Genomic DNA, 21,842 nt, shown 5'->3' on the forward strand with positions numbered 1-21,842 from the left:
CCTCTGCTGCAGAGGAGAAGTTCATTTAGAGTTACGAGCCTCAGAAATCACCAATTAACAGCACCTCAGATTAGAGCCGTTATGAAGGCTTTACAGAGCATCAGTAGCAGACATATCTCAATATCAACTGTTCAAAGGACATTATTGTGCATCTCGGCCGCCTTCAGCATCGTTTTACAATGTAGAAAGAAATAAACATCAGGAAAGACCATGGAATTAGAAGGTGTGTCCAAACTTTTGACTGGTCGTGTATATGCTTTTTAAAAATAATAATCACACAGTTTTTTCTGAAGGAAAAGAGAGAATAAGAGCGTTATTGCTTGAGAACTTTACTTCCTCACCATTCTCTGGGTAACATGGTTTCCTCTGAACTACTGGAATGCATTCAGTATTTTAGTAGGGTCCAATCTACAAAACAGGGTGACTAGAAAGGTGTGTATGACTGTATACAAATTGGAACTCATCCATTAATTTTGGTCATATTATTATACTTTTCAGCTATGGAAAGAGTTTATTAGTTTTATGTTTCTTGTAAGTAAGGTTTCAAAAATGAAACGTTTTTTAATTCTTGGAAGAGATTAAGAGTATTTGATTACAGTGTCACTTTGTCTTAACAATAAAGCATTTAGAACATGTATATAGCACAGCCTACAAACTCTTTATGTTAATGTTTACGTAAATTGTGTAAGATTAATTTGATTAACGCCCCTTTTCTTTTATTTTCTTATATGCTTGCTTATTTTCTTTTGTTATTATTTTATTCTGTTTGGAACTGTGCTGTTTGCTATTCTTCAGGGAAAATAAAAATAAGAAGAAGAAGAAGAAGAAGAAGAGAGAGAGAGAGAGCAAGCTCCTGAAAAAGAAAAACACATGCTCCTGTAACATATCAAAGTTGTTTGATTAACAAGTTTAACAACATTTGATATATTTGACATTTTTTTATTAAAATGAAAAACATGGGGAGGGGGATGTATGTTTAGAAGGGTGTGGAAAAAGAAGAGGCCAAGGAGTATATAAAAATTAACATAGGGTAGTGTTTTTACCCAGTGTTAACAGAGGGTGAAATGAAACTAATGCGCTAAGGTTCTGTTTTGCATTAATATAATATCAGTGTTTTTTCATCTCTCTTCCTGTTACATAATAGGGTATATCATTATTGGTAGTACCTAAAAATGTTGGAGACCTGTGCACTAGACCGTACACTAGTAGTGTACATTGTGTAAGTGCATAGTGTATAGTTCATAATTTGGGGCACAGCTTAAAACTTTCAAAACCAGGCATTAAGTAAGTTATAAATAACAGGGAATTGGCGCTACAGTTAAAATAAGTTAAATAGATAAAAGTGCAAATAGACAGTCAGTCATCTCATACACATCTACATATGTACAGAAAAGAATAACTGTTTACATTTATATGCAATAGGTTTTGCACATTTCACAAGACATGACAGTATACAATAAAACTTTGGACAGATCAAGAAGTTAAAACACAACTGAATAAAGTGGTTTGAATTGGTTTTAGCATTTCAGTGACTGAAGAAAATAAGAGGGATTTTCTTTCCAGTTCTGATGATTCACTTTGGGACCAATGTTTCCAGTTTTGTTGGTAATGTCTGGTGACTCCAGTTTGCAAAATTCAAAGGCACACATGGTATATCCTCTGCATGGCAAACCAAGCAACGCACAACTGTTATTGTTTTGAAAATGTGTCACAGGTTATCTACACCCGGCCATATCTTCAAAACCAGGGTCTTACAGAACTCTGGTTTATGAACGCTTCCAAGGCTGGTGTTGTTTCCTGCACAGACAGTTTAACCTCCTCTTCCACTGTGAACAAAAAGTCGGAGCATTTCTCAGATTAAAAACATCAACATTAAATTAATTACAGTTGTATCATTTTAACAGACTCATCATTTCTTATGAGGTGCTAGAATGAACAGATGGTTTCTAATGGTCCCTAATATACAAGCGGGACATCATCAGTGTTACATCAATACTCATCAACTGTAAAAGCTGTGAATCACATTCTGAAACAAACATCAGAATTATATTAAATGAAAACAATGCAGCCCGTGTAAAATATATTAGTTTAGGACTCTGTCTGCGATTCTTTTCATTAGTAATCTTTAATGTTTCCTTTTCTTATTTCACCTCATTGACACTTTCATGTTAAAGATATTTAGCATCTCCAAAAATAATCTTGATTTAAAAATTATTCACACAACTGAGGCCCAACAAAAATGGCTTCCAATTCACAATAACTTGGCAGCATTCTAGGTCCTTCTTAGTGCACTACATGATCAGTGCAATAGCTTATGACAGTTTGTAACCAATAAATGCTTCACAGACAAACTGCTTGCATATACTCACCTGCAAGAGAAACACCTGTATACCTGCTCAGTCGTTCAATTATCCAATCAATCACATGGCAGCAGGGCAATGAATAAAATCATGTAGATAAAGCTCATAAGCTTTAGAGAATGTTCACATTGAAGAACGTAACGTAAGAAACATGTAAGAAACATTCAGAGAAGGAGTAAAAAGGAGTGCAAGGGGAACACAGGGCTGTAAAAAAGCAGGATTTCAGATCTATAAGGTTTTCCTACTAAGAATCATAATATACTTAAGATAGTAACAAAATAAAACCTGATGAAACACTTTACTATGTAGCTGTTGAAATGACGCATTTGTTTGTGTGTGTGTGTGTGTGTGCGTGCATGTTGGTATTCCCCCCTTTGTGAGGACCAGACATTGACATCCCACCTTTCTTGTGAGGACCTTTTTGGTTGTGAGGACCTTTGCCCTGGTCCTCACAATTTTCACTTAAAATCAAGTCCACTGACTTTATTTATCATCATAATGAACATTTTTGCTCAAATCTTTTTTGGCCCTCACATTGGTGGTTAACTTAGACGTTTGAGAGTGTGGGTGTGTTTCTGAGCCTCTGCACTCCTTACATTTTTCTCAGTGGAGGAATTTTTCCGATTGGCCAATTTAAATTTGAGAGGGAAAATCGCTCCGGGGGAAATTGGGGGCGGGGTTTAGACCTGATCTTGAGTGACCTGACCATGTCCATTAGATTCAATTAAGAACTGTTTACCTTTTTTTTTCTTTTTTTGCACATTGCATAGTCCATCGTGTTGTAGATATACACAATAATTTTGATCACCAGTCACCGTGTGACTGTTAAAACATAAATTTAATGTAGATTTACTTTACAGAGGCTTTTATTATATTTTTTTACATTTTTGGAGAGAACGTTGGTTTAAGACAATAGAAGAAAGAGTGGCTTAGATTTGTCCTTATATGAAAAACACATGGCTTTAAAAGGCTTGCCTGTAAATTATTGTATAATTAAAATTACACTAATCACCATTAATGTGTATAAGTAATTTAATACTACTGAAAAATATGTCAATCTTATTTTTACTGTTTATGAGTGTTTGATAACATTTCAACATTCAGACTATCAGACTGTGAAGGAAGAGATATTCAGTGTAATCTTACAGAAGGTTAATAGCTTTAGTTTGAGGTGAATATTAAAGTGAGTTAGCTGAGGAGCTGCAGTATCCGACCCTCCCCCATCCCCCTCCCCCTCCCCCCACAGCACCAGTGACCTCTCTATCACCTCCTTTCTTATGTTGTTCAGGGAAAGTTCATTTTATGGTAAAGAGAAAGAGTCTCTCTTAATATTCTGTGATTATCTGAAAAACATGAATATGACTTGTGTAAATGTTAGTAATTAACATGTAAGACAATATTACTTTTTATTAATAAACTGATTGATGTGTCAGATTTAAAAATCCCACATTTCAGCCTTTATAAGCAGTAAATGAGGAGATGAGGAAATGTTCAGCAAGAAACGCCCCTCCCCCCCTCACCACACAGTCTAAGCCAACTCTCTATCACCCCTCCCCCCCACACACACACCATCACCACTCAGCCACCTGCTGCTGCTGCAACTCTGCTGTCTAATCCCTAACTCCTGTATCTCACACACCATTATGACACACTGACCATTTACCCTAGATTTCCACCATAAACCCTAACTCCTGTATCACACATACCGTTATCACACACTGACCATTCACCCTAGAGTTCCACCCTAATCCCTAACTCCTGTATCTCACACACCATTATGACACACTGACCATTTACCCTAGATTTCCACCATAAACCCTAACTCCTGTATCACACATACCGTTATCACACACTGACCATTCACCCTAGAGTTCCACCCTAATCCCTAACTCCTGTATCACACAAACCTTTATCATATACTGAAAAAAACTATATTTACCCTGGATATATTTCAGACAAATGAAAATCTATCAGCAAGTTGTTTAATAAAAAAAAACAAAAGACAGCCAATAAAATCCATAACAGTAAATAATTAGTACAACAAACCACCGTGAAGTACAGTATTACCCTCTCCACACAGAAGAGGTTTTTGCCCTCTATCAAGTGCAGTGTCTCAGTAATGTATATATTACATACACCCACTTAGTGACCACTAGTTGTTTACACTAGTCATTAATTGAGTGACTTGAAATAAAAATTAGCAAATCACTGCATAATAGCATATTTCAGATTACAAAAACATTGCAGACTTTGTTCTGCACAAAGAACAGAAAACAAAGAAAAGACATTCTTGTCTATAGTAATCATATATAATGCAGATGTGGATGATGGAGAGCAGCAACACATGTACTTGAGTAAAATAAAATGAACATGAGTACAACTGATGGAACAGAATTAGGCAGTGCTATTTCAAAAATAAAAAAACATATACCCAGAAAAAATATATGCAAAACAATATTAGTGCACTGGTAACAAACTTAAAAGGCCACCAATATAGTGCAAAAGAGTTTTATTGGACAACTGTTTTTTGTTTTTGTTTTTTTAATTCAAGTAACGAGAGATGTGGGATAATGTAGTGGAGTAGAAAGTAAGATATGTTAGTTCAATATGTAGTGGTGTGAAATTAAAAAGTCTAAAGTACTGATACTGGAAAAAGATACTGAAGTATGGTAACAAATTTTATTTACTCTGTTACTGCCTACCACTGCATGGATAAATATATGAAAAAGTAAAGCACAAATTCTGAGCCGATTAGACAAAATTTAGACCCACTAAGACATAGTATGAGTCATGGTCAAAAGAAAGCAAAAACAGTGGCAATACAGAGAAAGCTAGCTACCTAGTAGCTGAACTCAGCCAAATCGAAACAGCCACACACTGTGGTAGAGATATTAATACTACCTGCAAAGCAATTGTCAATGAGATGAGATACTCGGCCCTGACGCAGTTAAAGGAATACCTAAAGTCCCTCTCTCAGATAAAACAATACCCAAATGTATTGAGGACATATCTGCAGACAGCAAAAGTGTTGTTTTGGAGAAGATATGCAATAGTGGGAAATTTGCATTGTAATTTGATGAATCAAGTCAAGTCAAGTCGCTTCGTCACTTCAGCCACATATAGCTGACGCAGTAGATAGGGAAATGAAAACATTTCTCCAGGACCCTGGTGCTATATAGGCAACATACAACATAGAACTACAGAACAGAAACAACACAGAGCTAGGGACAGAAAGTTTGTCCTAACGACAAAGTGCAACGTGTGCAACCAGTGCAAGACAGAAGACAGTACAGAAACAAAAAGTACAAAAAACACATATATATATATATATATATATATATATATATATATATATATATATATATATATATATATATATATATATATATATATATATATATATATATAGCAGCAGTAGGTGACAGTATGAAGTGTGCAAAAATGGCAGTAGAGGCTGAACAGATCTATAGCAGTCTACAGATGTTAATGTACTCTTACTCTTGGCTAAACTTCCTATTTTTCAAGGAATTGCCAGAACAAACAATAGGAGAGGAAATTTTTCACTTAGGAATTTCTTGACCAAGAAGAACTTGCAGGAAAAGTGCACGAGTGTCTGCACTGATTGAACAACAGCAATGGTCGGATGGACCAAAGGCTTCTTTAACAGAGTGGAAGAGAGAATCCCAGATGTTATATTTACACACTTTTGATTTTTGCACCGTGAGGCACTCATTGCCCAATATAGCTCAGCAGCAGTGGTTTGTAGGAGCAGGAGGAACTAACCGAACTGAGAGAATATCATGGTTTAAAGCTAAAATATGCTGATCTACATTTGGACAGCTGCCACACTTTCCACAACATATCCATGTGAGCTGAGCTTTTCAAACATGACTTGCTTTAAGCAAGCTAAAATCAGAGAGAGAGACTGAGAGCTGTTGACCAAGTGCTTTGTGTGTGCCTTTCTTTAATACCTACCAGGATATCAGCTTTGTGTTCATCTAAGCAGGCCCAGGTTTCACACTGACTGAGTATACACAAATTGAGAGATTAAATTTTCATTATATATATATATATACACCGTGTTAGACTACAGTGTGTCATTTTGTAAAATTTTTTGGTTAGTGGTGTGCAATGGGATTTTTTTAATGTAAAAAATAGTGTTGTGTCTCAGAAAAGGTTGAGAAACACTGGATTAGAAAACTATCATCTGGTCTGATGATTCTTGAATTCTGCTATGGCATGCAGATGAGCTACAACTTTGCATCAACCATTTTGCATTCAACAGCTTGAAACCATGGACCCAGCCTGTGATATTGGTGGAATGATGTGGAAAATGTTTTCTTAACACACACCGAGCTAAGAATGCATTTGTACTATTACTGAGCAAATTGTTCATTACTCACTGCTCGCTACCAGATTTCCCACTCAAAGCCACACCCCATCTCAGCCGAGCCGAGATGAATCATCTACAGATCACAGAGGCATTTTTGCTAAACTGCAACAAAAGGACACTTAAACAACAGTCTGGATATAAAAGCACTTAAAACACCAGACCAAAAAAAAATAAAAAAATCAATCATTGAAAAGATGTACTTGTTCCTGAGTTCTTCCCAAGGCTATTTTGTACACAGTAATCCACCAGCTTTAATAATAAAATCATTCATCTAAAAGACTAACATGAGATGGTTGGACAGTAAATAACCCATTCATTTGCATTTATTTATTTATTTTAGTGTCCTAGTTATATAAAACACTTATTATGAAGCTACAGGTTGTACAATCAATCAGTGTTTATAGACTGTGATTTTTAAACAAAGTCCACAGCTTATAGAAAAGTGTACATTTGTGATTTCAGTAGATTTCTATCAAATTTCCGCTTCACTCAAGTGCAAGTGAAAAAAATGTAATGAAATGAGAATAAGTAGAGTATGAACAGCCTATTTGCAATGAGTCTGGGTATAACTTGGCCTTGTACTAGTATTAGGCTAATATTAATCAAGGATCTCACTGAACATATTTCATTCTTTCATTCCAACCCATCACAGGGCACACACACACACTCATTCACTCACGCAATCACACACTACGGGCAATTTATGCAAACTCCACACACACAGTGAGCGGGAGCGAGACTTGAACCCAGGATGCTACAGGTGTGAGGTGAACGTGCTAATCACTAAGCCACCATGCCGCCCTGAACAGTTTTAATTGATTTAATTACTTAGCCATGAAAAAGCACAAACTTCCATGTTCGTGCAACACATAGCTGTACAACTCCCCCACCCGTACAATAAGGGGACAGTCCTGTCCCCCTTTCTGTTCACACACTACACATCAGACTTCAGACAATGCTCACAGTCCTGCCATACCATGTGCAATATCACATCATGTGCAATATCATTCATTCATTCATTGTCTTCCGCTTATCCAGAGCCAGGTCATGGGGGCAGCAGTCTAAGCAGGGATGCCCAAATCTCCCTCACCCTAGACACTTCCTCCAATTCTTCCGGGGGAATTCCAAGGCGATCCCAGATCAGCTGAGAGACATAGTCCCTCCAGCAGGTCTGGGTCTTCTCCTCTGGGAGACGTCCAGGAGGCATCCGAAACAGGTGCCCGAGTCACCTCAACTGGCCCCGTTCGATGTGGAGGAGTAGCGGCTCTACTCCGAGCTCCTCCTGGGTGACAGAGCTCCTTACGCTATCTCTAAAGGAAAGCCCCACCACCATACAAAGGAAACTCATTTCAGCCGCTTGTATCTGGGATCTCGTCCTTTCGGTCATGACCCAAAGCTCATGACCATAGGTGAGAGTAGGAACGTAGTGCAATATCATATTATGTGCAATATATTCTTAGTTCCCTAGCACCTTTTTTGTACTTTTGGATACATTTTCTATGTATAGAATATTTCAATTATTTTTCATTAATTTTTTTGAACACAATTTGCACTTCTGAATACAGGAAGGCGGGCGCGATTGTGGGCTCAGAACTGGACAGCCTGACATCAGTGGCAGAGAGACGGGTGCTGAGCAGGCTCCTCTCCATCATGGACAATCCACTTCATCCACTGAGGCAGAGGAGCAGCTTCAGTGACAGGTTGCAGAAAGTCAGTGCTGACACTACACTTGGACTGTACAACAAACTATACACTACACTCCATACACTCCGGTTTGCACAGTACTCCTCAATACACTGAGATTTGCACAGGACTCAAACACGCAGTGTTTGAACATACCTGGTTTTTGCATGTTACCTCACTATGTCTGTACCTTCAAATTCTTGTATTTTGCACATTACTTATCTCATATTCCTTTAAATCTCTGTATTTAGTATTTTTGGTATATTTTTGTAACTCTCTGTACTTAGTATTTTTGTTAGATTTATTTGTTATATTTTTGTGTTATATTTTAGTTATATTTCTGTACCCTTAAATTCGGGTATTTAGTATTTTTTATTATATTCCTATCTTATTTTATTTATTACCTTATTATTACCTGTGTTTGTGGATACTGCTGGAAGCTATAAATTTCCCACTTGGATGAATAACGTATCTATCTATCTATCTATCTATTTATCTATCTATCTATCTACATTTGTACTGTATATATAGATTATTTCATTTACAATTATTTTTATTGTAATCTGAATCTGAACTTCCTTCAGGATTAATAAAGTTCTCTCTTATCTGACATAACAGCAAGTGAAAGTTCCTGAATATAGTCTCTTGATTGGTCTATTAAAGTAATACCTTGACTTACGAGTTTAATTTGTTCTGTGACCGAGCTCGTAACTCAATTTGCTCGTATATCAAATTAAATTTCTCCATTAAAATGCTATTAATCCGTTCCAGCCCCCCAAAAAACACACCAGTTTTTTTGTTACGTGTTTTTAAATAAGAAGAATGTACTTTATAAATAACAAATAATGTATAAAAAAATAATAATGCATAATAAAAGAGAATGTAAAGAAATAAACTGGTTTTATTAAGTGTATTTACCTTGAAGATCAAACGAAGATGCTGGCAGAGGTGGAGGAGGTTGGAGGAGTTTTTTTTTTATTTCGTGCTCTATCGCTCAACTTAACTTACTCGCTACACACTTAATGCTACAATTAATTGCTAAATTTAACTTACACACTATGCTACACTTTATCGCTAAACTTAATTGTTACTTTTTTTTAATGTAATTTTTTTTTTCACTTCACTTAATCTTCTTCCTCTTCTTCACTGACTTTTACCTTTTTCGCCACACTTTCCTCGCTTTCACTTGCAGGGCGTTTCAATAAAAACCTGTCCAAGGAGGTTTGTTTCTTCCTCCCTTTCAAAATGTTTAGAAAATGAGAGAGGCAGGTGTCGTTACACAGCGCCAACGCATGACCTGGAGAGATAACCACGTGAACTGACTGCTCGCTGGGCTACCAAGTGGCGGGTGGCATAAGCTTGCTCGCTCGTAATTCAGATCTCGGCTCGTATCATAAAGCAAAAAATCGACCGAGCGACGGCTCGTATCTCGGAAAATTCGTAAGTTGATTCACTTGTAAGTCAAGGTTTCACTGTATTTCATTTTGAAATTAATCAAATATAAAAGATTATTAAACCTACACTATAGTGGCAAATGTTTTGGGACGTCTGCCTTTATATGCACATTAACTTTAATGACATGTTATTTTTAATCTGTAGGTATTAATATGGAGTTGGCCCACCCTTTGCAGCTATAACAGCTTCAACTCTTCTGGGAAGGTTTTCCACAAGGTTTAGGAGTGTTTATGGGACTTTTTGACCATTACTCTAGAACTGTATTTGTGAGGTCAGGCACTGATGTTGGATGAGAAGGCCTGGCTCACAGTCTCTGCTCTAATTCATCCCAATGGTGTTCTATCGGGTTGAGGTCAGGACTCTGTGCAGGCCAGTCAAGTTCCTCCACACCAAACTCTCTCATCCATGTCTTTATGGACCTTGATTTGTGCACTGCTGTGCAGTCATGTTGGAATAGAAAGGGGTCATCCCCAAACTGTTCCCGCAAAGTTAGGAGCATGAAATTGTCCAAAATGTATGTTGAAGCATTAAGAGTTCCTTTCACTGGAACTAAGGGGCCAAGCCCAGCTCCTGAAAAACAACCCCACACCATAATCCCCCCTACACCAATCTTTGCACTTGGCACAATGCAGTCAGGCAAGTACCGTTCTCCTGGCAACCGCCAAACCCAGACTAGTCCATCAGATTGGCAGACAGAGAAGCACGATTGGTCACTCCAGAGAACACGTTACTATGGCTCTAGAGTCCAGTGGCGGTGTGCTTTACACCACTGCATTCGACGCTTTGCGTGATGTAAGGCTTGGATGCAGCTGCTCGGCCATGAAAACCCATTCCATGAAGCTCTCTACGCACTGTTCTTGAGCCAATCTGAAGGCCACACGAAGTTCGGTGGCCTGTAGCTATTGACTCGGCAGAAAGTTGGTGACTTCTGCCCACTGTGCACCTCAGCATGCGCTAACCCTGCTCTGTGTTTGTATGTGGCCTACCACTTCGTGGCAGAGTTGCTGTTGTGCCCAACTGCTTCCATTTTGTCATAACAGCACTAACAGTTGACCGTGGAATATTCAGTAGTGAGAGAATTTCACCAATGGACTAACTGCACAGGTAGCAACCTTTCACGGTACCATATTTGAATTCACTGAGCTCCTGAGTGTGACCCATTCTTTCACAAATGTTTCTAGAAGCAGCCTGCATGCCCAGGTGCTTGATTTTATACACCTGAGGCCATAGTAGTGATTGGAACACCTGAATTCAATGATTTGGAGGGGCATCCCAAAACCTTTGGCAATATAATGGATTTCTAGACATTTTTGCTAATTTCACAATGTACATTTTTTATTATGCCTTCAAGTAGCTTGCTTCTTTCAAGAAATAAATGTTAAATATTTGCAAAATTATCTGCAAATAGAACAAGACTATTTTAAGCTTGTTATTGGTTTGTTTGTTGAAATCCTGTAATAGGAAATACTAGGTACATTTCACTATATTCAAGATATTCTCATTTGCCAAGCGGTCATTTTTTTTGCCTTTGATTGATTAGGGCTGCAGTTGAGAAGAGTGGGCTTTTTTCACAACAAGTTTCTGTAAAGCTGTAGATAAAGCAGGATTTACAATATTCCTTACCTCAGTATCTGTGTCGATGACCATCAAAAACAATACAATGGGTGAATGCCCTGTCTGTTTTTCAGCGTCTGTGTTTTTTTAATGTCTGTTAATTAGTGTAAAAGTATATGAAAGTTTTTTGTTGTATAGTATCACCTGCTATCAATTGTCCATATCAAGGTATATGTAAATCAGAGGGGCATCAAGCAGATACCCAATACCAGTATAGGTAACAATGTATTCCGACACTTGATCGCTTAATACCAACGGAACAACATTTGAAAGCCACAGACTATATGTGTATAGCAACCATGTATGTCACTTTACAGAGAGATTCTACAGGTTTGTGCAGTTGGCAACAAATTTTAAGTCTTCAACAGAATGTTTTTTTTTCTTTTTAGCACCTTTTTGAGTAAACACTAGAGAATGTTGTTCTTTTTGTTGTTCTTTCGGCTGCTCCCTGTTTGGGGTCACCACAGCGGATCATTTGGTCCGCATGTTATGATTTGGCACAGGTTTTATACCAGATGCCCTTCCTGACGCAACCCTCCCATTTAACCCAGTCTTCGGACCGGCACTCAGATTTAACTCTTTAGAGGCTGGGTTAGCACCCTGCCCAGGAATCGAACCCAATGAGAGCACGGGATCCTGCCGCTGGACCAGCAGGAGCCTGAGTAAACACTAGAGAATGACATGAAAATCGCAGGAGATCGGCGGCTATAGAAATAATCAAACCAGCCTGTCTGGCACCAACAATCAAGCCACAGTGAGATCTATTTTTATCCCCCATTCTGATAGTTGATTTGAACATTACCTGAAGCTGCTGACCCGTGATCTGCATGATTTTATGCATTGCACTGCTGCCACACAACCAGCTGATGTTAAAGCTTGCGTGACTGAACAGGTGTACAGGTGTTCCTAATAAATTGCAGAGATAACGCATGTTTCCACTATGACAGGCTTGGAAGAGTGTTTTCAGTTTATTTTAGCTACTCTGTTTAAACTGAAAAACTACTGTACATCATTATTGTTTACAACTTGTGCAAAGCTGAATTTACCTGGCTCACCACAGTGAAAGCACCTGAGCAAGCGGAGGACTGCATCTAGTGTGCGCCGAGTCCAAGTGGACCTGGGAACTGGATTAAAAAAATAAGGATTAGGTGAGGTATACCAGAAAGCCAGTAAGCTAAATCTGAACCTTTCTCAGAAAAATACTCCATTAAGTTAAGACAGTAATTAAAACAACAAGACCTCACGAACAAATAGAACAATTCTGATAATGGTGAAACTGTGATGATCACCACCGCGTAAAAAAAATCCTGTTTTGAGCAGCACTTATTTAAAGACTTTTCTGTCCTCCATCTTGTGTAAGGTATCTTTGCCAGCAGTTAATGAAAGTAAAAATTTGACGGCATATTGATGACCAAAACTCACAAACAAAGAACCGGACACAAAATTGTAGTCTGTAAAACTTGTAGAAGAAACTACTTTTACTACAACTAATAATAATAACAATAACAGGAAGGTAAGGCTTTCTGGGAGCAGGAAGCCCAGTTTAACACTTGCAATAGGATGCAGTAGGTTTGTCGCTGAAGACGTTTTTAAGTAAAAAGCAACGTTCGCATACAGTCAGAATCAGTTTTTATATATTTTCACCGTGTTGTTCACCGCGACAGGAGGACGTGACGCAAACCTGCTAACAGCGGTACAGGTCCCCTTTACCTTTAAACAAACCATCCGATAACTAATGCATTGCGACGATTAATTTACTTACCGCGACCATGTAACTCCATAGCGAGCTTTTCTACGAATCAAAAAATCTCTTGCCGCTGTGCCGCTGGACTATTTTTCTCGTCGCGCGTAATTTTTTGGTCCAGTGACGCTTCTAGAGTCACGCGCCTCATGTACCAATGGAACTCAATGGGGGTGTGCCTTAGCTTACAGTCTTTGCTGTAGTGCAATGGTGGGGACTTTCCTGGATATACATATGGACATACTCACTCCTGCATAGTGATATCTGAGAATATCTCCAGTTTAGGAAAAATTCTCTCAAGAACTGAATAAGAATATCTCTCTCTCTCAACACACACACACACACATTTAAGCTATGAGTTAGTATATAGTAGTAGATATGCCTACTGCCTGCTATTACTGTAAACCAAGTGACTTAACACGTTACTTACCTTCAAGTAGAAGCTAAAGAACTTTCCATTACTGTATAGTCCGTTTTGTTTCTTCTGCATTTCAAACAAATGAAACACAAAGGATCAAAATAGAAATATCCACATGCCTTTGAGTTAAGTGTATTCCACAGGCGCATTTTCAGCCCAAATAAATAAAGCAATCCAAATTCACACATTAACAGAAGATACTGCATGCTTGCCCTGCACTGAGTGAAAGAATATTCGCGCGAAAAAATTCCCGCGTAAATGACGTAAGCGGGATTCCTGAGACTTATATCCGCTCCCACCGTGCAGGAATAATGGCTGGTTTAAAGTTTAAACTTTCATCATTTTTTTGCTAAGTGTTTTTTTCTTAAACGCCATCTGACCAGATTTTTGCTCAAAGTTCTAGTGACCGTCCAACTTTCAGCCAAATTCAATGACCTCAACGTCAGTATAAATCATATGAGTGGTACTTTTACTTTTCTTCTAGTTTATGTTGCTATAAACAAAAGCAGAAAACGTAATACTGAAAATGCTTGATACTTGATAATGCTTGATACTTGGAAAGACAAAATTAAAGGAGCGCTTGAAGGAAGCACTGGAGACCACGCACACGCTTTGTTTGATTGGTGCATTCTGTTACACCTACCAAGGAAGTACAAGGCTACATACTACATACTACCATACTAATGTTGATCTAGTGTTATGTAAACCACGTGGTGTTCATGAGTACTATTTAGTACGTTAGTGCGTTGTTGCGTCATGCAACCCCGTGGTCTCGGCTCAACGTCACTGATTTGAGCAACACGTTCCTCTCGGCTTTGACAGCAGAAACGCCATGTCACTTCGCACGATTGTTCGTCAACTTAAAAATCCTCTAAGAGACATTTTGAAGAGCCAGAATGTCATTTCTAGTCGACCTTATGCCGCTGTCGCGCACGCGAGGTCGGTGCTGGAGGCGGAGCTGGAGACGATCCGCGCTGCAGGGACCTGGAAGGGGGAAAGAGTCATTACATCCAGCCAGGGACCGCATATCAACGTGGAAGGCAGTCGTGGCGGTGAGCGATGGACATGTTCCTGGAAAACAACGACTTTATTCATACTTATACATGACACCAGATACTGCAATGGAGCGTTTGCTTAAGTTGTTTAATGAAAAATATTCTAAGCTGTTAAGGAAAATAAGTGTGTGTGTGTGTGCGTGTGTGTGCAGCCCGTGTTTTATCTTTTTTAATCATAAGACTTAATGGCTATTAAATATGGAATGAACCAAACACACTAGTCTGGACATTTAAGTGTTGACGTAGTGTGTAAGTATTTCACTGGCGAATGGCAAGAAACTTTAAGAAAGGAAAATAAATGTTTAAAGAGTAAATCTCTTTTTAAAAAATGACCATTTTAAATAGTGAACAATACAAAGATTTCCCTGAGCCACATTTTAACACCCCTATAACGGGTCATACCATCTGTCAGTGTTTTGGCATTGCCCCAGGCCTTGTTAGATAAGCATTAGTTTTTTGCAAAGGAGTTAAACATCTTGTGTTAATGTCATTATATAAGTCACTCTGTGTTTAAAGTCAGACAGTTGTGGCTTGCATTGTGGTACCAAATTCAATGACAACTCGGCAAGACTGTATGAGATGTGTTTAATATTGTATTTTCCTGACTCAAGTCTAGCTTATACCACTTTGCCTGTTCTCTTCACTCACTTTGTTAGCAGGGCTGTTGTTTTTTTTGTTCTCATGTCCAAAGAGTCACAATGGCACTAATAAAAACACCAACAGTGGCACACAATAGCTTGGCTTTTGTCGTGGAAAATCTTGCTTGTCAAAAATCAGTACAAAGCTGAGATGTTTGCAGACCATCTGACTGGTTGTTTTCCAGCGTAAAACCCCTTTTATAGTCAGTTTTCAGGGTCATTGTTGGGCTTAGTTTTGATTGAGATCACACTGGCTGTATTTAAATAAAGTTTTATAATATGTGTCACATAACAGTTTGGAAACACACTAATAGTACAAGATAGCTGCCCTCCTCCGCAGGGTACTCTGAACACCACAACAACAGTCATACAAATTGGGCTGAATATTTATGGGTAATGGTGGGGGATCAGGAGTAGCAGTGATCTGGGATCAAAATCAACAGTGCTGAAGTTCTTGAACGTACAATAACATGTAAAGTTACATAATGTCACACACAATTTCACAACTAGCATCTAATGTTAAAAAAAATATTCCATACTTTCTCATGTGTTCTTCTATAGACACAAAATCTTTGACCTTTTTGTCCGATTTTTTTTGGACCAGAAGATTCTTCAGTTGACCCATCATGGTTTAATGTGATTCATTTTTGCTTGTATCCATACACATTTTAGATATATTAAACTTCTGTGCCAACAACTACCTGGGCCTGTCCAGTCATCCAGAGGTCATTCAGGCTGGAATTGAAGCACTACAAAAATACGGAGCTGGTTTGAGTTCAGTGAGGTTCATTTGTGGGACACAGGTAAAGAAAGAGATTATTTAAAAAATTGATCACTAATGAAACTGTGACATTTGTGACCAGACAACTTCTTTTTCTTTTTTTTAAACCAGGGTATTCATAAGCAATTAGAGCAGAAGCTAGCTCAGTTCCATGAAAGAGAAGACTGCATCCTGTATGCAAGCTGCTTTGATGCCAATGCTGGTCTCTTTGAGGTATTTCAACTGTCATATGCATTTTGTTACTACACTGACCAGGCATAACATTATTGGCTGCCCATGACCCTGTCGCTGGTTCACCACTGTTCCTTCCTTGGATCACTTTTGATAGATACTGACCACTGCAGACCGGGAACACCCCACAAGAGCTGGAGTTTTGGAGATGCTGTGATCCAGTCGTCTAGCCATCACAATTTGGCCCTTGTCAAACTCGCTTAAATCCTTACACTTGTCCATTTTTCCTGCTTCTAACACATCAACTTTGAGGACAAAATGTTCACTTGCTGCCTAATATATCCCACCCACTAACAGGTGCCATGATGAGGAGATAATCAGTATTATTCACTTCACCTGTCAGTGCTCATAATGTTATGCCTGATTGGTGCAGACGAGCATCTGCGCTGCAGATTCTGTTGTTTATATAAATGATGGTTGCCCAGTGGGAAATATGTAACTACCAAAAAAACCCTACTTCTTAGTGACTTTCATAAAACAGGTTGTATTTGATATGTATGTTTAAATGTGATGCACTTTATGGTGGCACAGCACACTTTTCCATAGCCTGTTCTGTTTGTGCTGCACCACAGACGCTGGGAGAGACAAGATCTTGCTGAAGCTAGAACAATTTATGTTATATATTATATTTATATTATATTAGTATTTTCAGAATCAGGAACACTGATGAAAACTGATAAAATTGAGCTCATCTTAATGCAACATGCACAGTAACCTTGCAAATCAAGTATATTTAAATAAAAATAAAGACTGAAATTATATCTGTAACATTTATGCAGATGTACAATACATACCACATCTCATTGCCAAAACACTGGCCATTGGCTTGCTGAAGTTTACTGAAGATGCAAAACCCATGTGCACTACTGACTAAGGGAAACAAATGAATATCATCTATAAATGCACTTTACTAGATAATTAGTTCATCATAAGTTCCAAGTGTTAGGTTCCACTTTTTAATTGAGTCAAATAGTTTTCCATGCCATCTAAATATATAACTGCACAATGGTTTTCTTTCCATCTTGGGATTAATACATTTAACCATTCTTGAATAATCTTAAAATCCTAAAATAAGACATTGTGATATCTTTTTTTAAAGCAATATGAAAATATTTTTTGGTTCTAGGTTCTCCTGGGACCAGATGATGCTGTGTTATCTGATGAACTGAACCATGCTTCAATCATTGATGGAATTAGACTGTGTCGGGCACAAAGGTTCCGCTACAAGCACATGAGCCTGGATGATTTGGAGCAAAAGCTGAAAGAATCCCAGGTAGACATGTGTGGCTATACCCATACTCTGCAGAAAAGTTACTAGCCTCCACATACTCGAGTTTCCTCCCCAGTCCAGAGACTGTGGGTGTGTAATTGTGCCCTGCGATGAGTTCACACCCCATCTAGAGTCCCCTGGGATAGGTTTAGTAGTACAGAATCATTTGTTTTACTATTTAAAGCTGCACAAAAATTGCTTGTAGTACATGCTTAACTTCTCTGTATTGTTAAGTTGACTAGCAAGACTTTTTCTTATCGAGAACTGTTTATTGTCTTGGATTGTTGGTCAAGGAAGGGTGCACCTGGGATTAAGACCACTGCTATGCATTAGATTAGACAGTGAACTGAGCAGGGATGCAGACTACAATTTTTTCATACCAGGCGTAACAATTCAGTGATACAAATATTTATACCTTTTTGTCAAATAATTCTAATTATTGAATATTTATCATATTTGTTGCATCCTTAATAATACATGCCCTATTTTTCCCACACACATAGTCTTGCCGCTTAAGGCTGGTGGTAACTGATGGCGTGTTCTCTATGGATGGTGATGTGGCTCCTCTGGTGGGTATCTGTGATCTTGCTGAGCAGTATGGAGCGTTGGTTTTCATAGACGAATGCCATGCAACGGGATTCTTGGGTCCTCGTGGCCGGTAAGTATAAGAACATTTATCATAGAAAAACAATTCATAGTACACAGCTAAATTGTAGGCTAGTGATTCATCAGTGTCTTAGTTTATGACCTTGATACAGAAAATGTCCTTCAATTCAGGTCAGCTATTTAACTTGCACGTTTTCTAATGTAATGAATTTGTATTTTCACCCAGAGGTACTGATGAGTTGCTGGGGGTGATGGACAGAGTGCACATTGTAAACTCCACTCTGGGAAAAGCTCTTGGAGGTGCAGCAGGTAAGTGTTAAACTGAAAAAAGATCGTTGACATCTTTTTGACAGTTACCACTGCCTTACTATTAACATGACGTACTGTTAAATATGACTAGATTAATGAAAAATGAGTGAGAAGGCAAAACAAATTTATTTTATTTTTATAGGATTTAAGTTCATATGTAAGGCATAACAGAATGGCACAAAACATGACAATAAAGAAAATGAGGAAATAATCCCTGTTCAAAAGTTTGCATACCTTTAGTTCTTAATATCGTGTATTGCCCCATTAGTATCAATAATGGCATGCAGTCTTTTGTAATAATTGTACATCTTCTTCTTCGTTTTCCGGCTTTTCCCTTCAGGGGTCGCCACAGCGAATCATCTCTCTCCACCTATTCCTATCTTCTGCATCCTCAACACTTGCACCCACTAGCTTCCTATCCTCATTTATTACATCCATATACCTCCTCTTTAGCCTTCCTCTTTGCCTCCTGTCTGGCATTTTTTTGCTGTAGCCATTGGAGGGTCAACTTGTGCTTTGTATCATTGTCATGTTGGAACGTCCAAGAGTGTCCCATGTGTAGCTTTCTTGCTGTAGAATGCAAATTGTCTGCCAGTATTTTCTGATAACATGCTGCATTCATCTTGCCATCAATTTTGACTAACTTCCCTGTGCCACTGGAGCTCACACAGCCCCAAAACATAAGAGATCCATCACCATGCTTCACAGTGGGGATGGTGTACTTTTCACCGTAAAGTGAAGGCTTTGTTGACTCGTCTTCGAACATAGGGTTTATGGTTGTGACTATAAAGTTCAGTTTTGGTCTCATCACTCCAAATGAGGCTTGTCTTGAAAGCGGGCCTTTTTGTGGCATGGGTGCAGTAATGGCTTTTTCCTGGCAACTCAACCATGCAGGTCATTTGTGTTCAAGTACCTCCTTATTGGGGGGGGGGGGGGGGGGGGTTGTGTCCCGAACAATTCTTCTGGCAGTAGTGGGTGAAATCTTTCTTGGTCTACCTGACCATGGCTTGGTATAAACAGAACCTTTTATTTTCCACCTCTTTATCAGAGTTTGAACAGTACTGACTGGCATTTTCAAGTGTTGAGATATCTTTTTATATCCTTTTCTTGCTTTATAAAGTTCAACTTCCTTATTACGAAGGTCCACTGGCAGTTCTTTTTCTTCCCATTGGTGCAGTATCCAGCAAAGTTGGTGCATCACCTCATGAGCTGAGAAACTCACTGACTATTAATGCACAGACACTAATTACAGTTACAATGTACTTCCCTTCAATAGCCATTTAAACCTCTGTGTGTCAACCTCTGTGTTTATAATGTGGTCAAACATTCAAGGATATGTAAACTTTTGATCAGGGTTGTTTGGGTGATTTCAGTTATCATTAGGTTTTAAAAAGTAGCCAAACAACTATGTGATAATTAATGACTTCATGTGACCACTATCCTTAAATAAATCTCAATTTATACTTAAAATTACTTAAACATTTATTACATTGCAATTATTAAAAAATAAACAATTCCACTGGAAAGAACTGTAAAGAGGTCTATGGCCTGTTGCTTATAGAAAGCAACCATAGTTTTTGAGGACCATTATTTACTCAGCAGTTATATTTGTTTTTGATATGCTATATATTATATATAACCTCAACCTAAAGATGTCCTTCATTCTTTCAGGTGGTTACACAGTTGGACCAAAACCTTTAATTGACCTACTCAGGCAGCGCTCTCGTCCTTATCTCTTTTCCAACTCTCTCCCGCCTCCAGTGGTGGGCTCTGCCACTCGTGCAGTGGAACTGCTGATGGCATCCAATGAAATTGCACAAAGCATGGCCTCCAAAACCATGAGGTAGGTGTTGAGGGTAGGAATAAAGGGAGAATTGCACAGGCTATAGTTTATCTTATACTGGACGTTAGATAAACATTCTGCGTTTGAAGTGAAAATGAACCAACAATGAGCCAGCAAGGACATGATCCAGAGATTTAAGTTTTATAACACTAACAAAAGTACACACTGTGAATGAAAACATGTCTCTGATTACATCCACCAGGTTCAGAAACAGCATGACACAGGCAGGGTTCACCATTGCAGGCACAGCTCATCCCATCTGCCCTGTGATGCTGGGAGACGCTCGTCTGGCTTCCATCATGGCTGATGACATGCTGAAACTAGGTAAGACCTAAGATTTAACAACTTTCTGTCATTTTATAGTAACTTTTTATCTCGAAATGATCATGTAGTGAATTATAGATAATTAAACAAAAATCTCTTAAGATAAATGAAAATATGAGGCAGTACAGTTAGTCTGGAGAAAATGATGCCACATTGCTCAACTGGAGCCCCTTTTTTTCTCTGTCTTCTCTTTTCCTCAGGAGTGTATGTGATTGGATTCTCCTACCCCGTGGTTCCCAAAGGAAAAGCTCGTATCCGGGTCCAGATCTCAGCTGCACATACAGAGTCAGACATTGATCGTGCTGTAGAAGCCTTCATACAGACTGGCCGAAAGCATGGCGTCATATCATAGAGTTTCTACACTACTGTTAGTATAACTGGATGCCTTTAACAGATTCACTTGCAAAGAGCAGCTTTAAGGAAATGGACTGTTACAATGAGACTTAACATTAGCTTAGCAATTCTGCTGAGATGCATAGGGTGAAATTGAAGGAGTTTTCACTAATAAATGCTTTTCTCAATATTCCATCTGCCTTTCTTGTCTTTTTTTTTCTTTTCATTTTTTAGTTTGTATACAATACACAAAAACTGAGTAAACCCATTATTCCACATTTGTTGGAATTAGATACATTTGTTAATTGTGTCTAATGTATTTATTCAAGTGTTTTGGTCACATTTACTCAAAGTGTGTATTTATTTATAGTTGTGTTATTTAATTGCTTTTTGTTAAGTTTTCCAATATATAAACCTCAGTAAACTGTTGGATTAAGAAGAAGAACAGTTATTTCTAACTAACCTAATTTCTAACTAGTGCTCTAGGAAAAGATGTAATGCACCTAGTTGGTTACAGGGGGTTCAAAGATTTCTCTTATGGGATCAATAAAGTATATCTATCTATCTAATAATAATATTGGTTTTCTCAAACACCTGTGACTCTTGAGGGAGACAGGAATCCCTGAATCCTGCATAATTTTTTTTTGACAAATATCAGATTATATGGTTAATAGTGTAGTGTATGTTTAACATAACTCCCTATTAAATAACAGACAAACAGGATAAGCATATGGGATCTCAAGCATATTTGAGCATAACTCCTTATTAAATAACAGACAGACAGGGGA

At 38.3% G+C, this 21,842-nt stretch overlaps 1 protein-coding gene and 1 long non-coding RNA gene across 2 annotated transcripts; one reads left to right on the forward strand and one right to left on the reverse strand.

Annotated features, from left to right (window-relative positions):
• Positions 1 to 308: 308 nt before the first annotated feature.
• LOC131363519 (uncharacterized) lies at positions 309 to 14,170 on the reverse strand. Its single transcript, XR_009206333.1, has 3 exons — positions 13,677 to 14,170; positions 12,552 to 12,629; positions 309 to 1,826 (listed from the first exon to the last, which is right to left on the reverse strand). It is a non-coding gene; the product is annotated as an uncharacterized LOC131363519 (long non-coding RNA).
• Positions 14,171 to 14,441: 271 nt separating this feature from the next.
• Positions 14,442 to 21,247, forward strand: gcat (glycine C-acetyltransferase). Its single transcript, XM_058376446.1, has 9 exons — positions 14,442 to 14,716; positions 16,030 to 16,160; positions 16,250 to 16,351; positions 17,496 to 17,642; positions 18,143 to 18,297; positions 18,472 to 18,554; positions 20,226 to 20,397; positions 20,600 to 20,721; positions 20,922 to 21,247. Exons 1-9 carry the CDS (start codon positions 14,497 to 14,499, stop codon positions 21,071 to 21,073), a joined length of 1,284 nt encoding a protein of 427 aa, XP_058232429.1. The 5' UTR covers positions 14,442 to 14,496; the 3' UTR covers positions 21,074 to 21,247.
• The last annotated feature ends 595 nt before the right edge of the window (positions 21,248 to 21,842 follow it).

The sequence above is a fragment of the Hemibagrus wyckioides genome, linkage group LG02 (assembly GCF_019097595.1).
Source record: "Hemibagrus wyckioides isolate EC202008001 linkage group LG02, SWU_Hwy_1.0, whole genome shotgun sequence".
In the NCBI taxonomy this organism is placed as follows: domain Eukaryota; kingdom Metazoa; phylum Chordata; class Actinopteri; order Siluriformes; family Bagridae; genus Hemibagrus; species Hemibagrus wyckioides.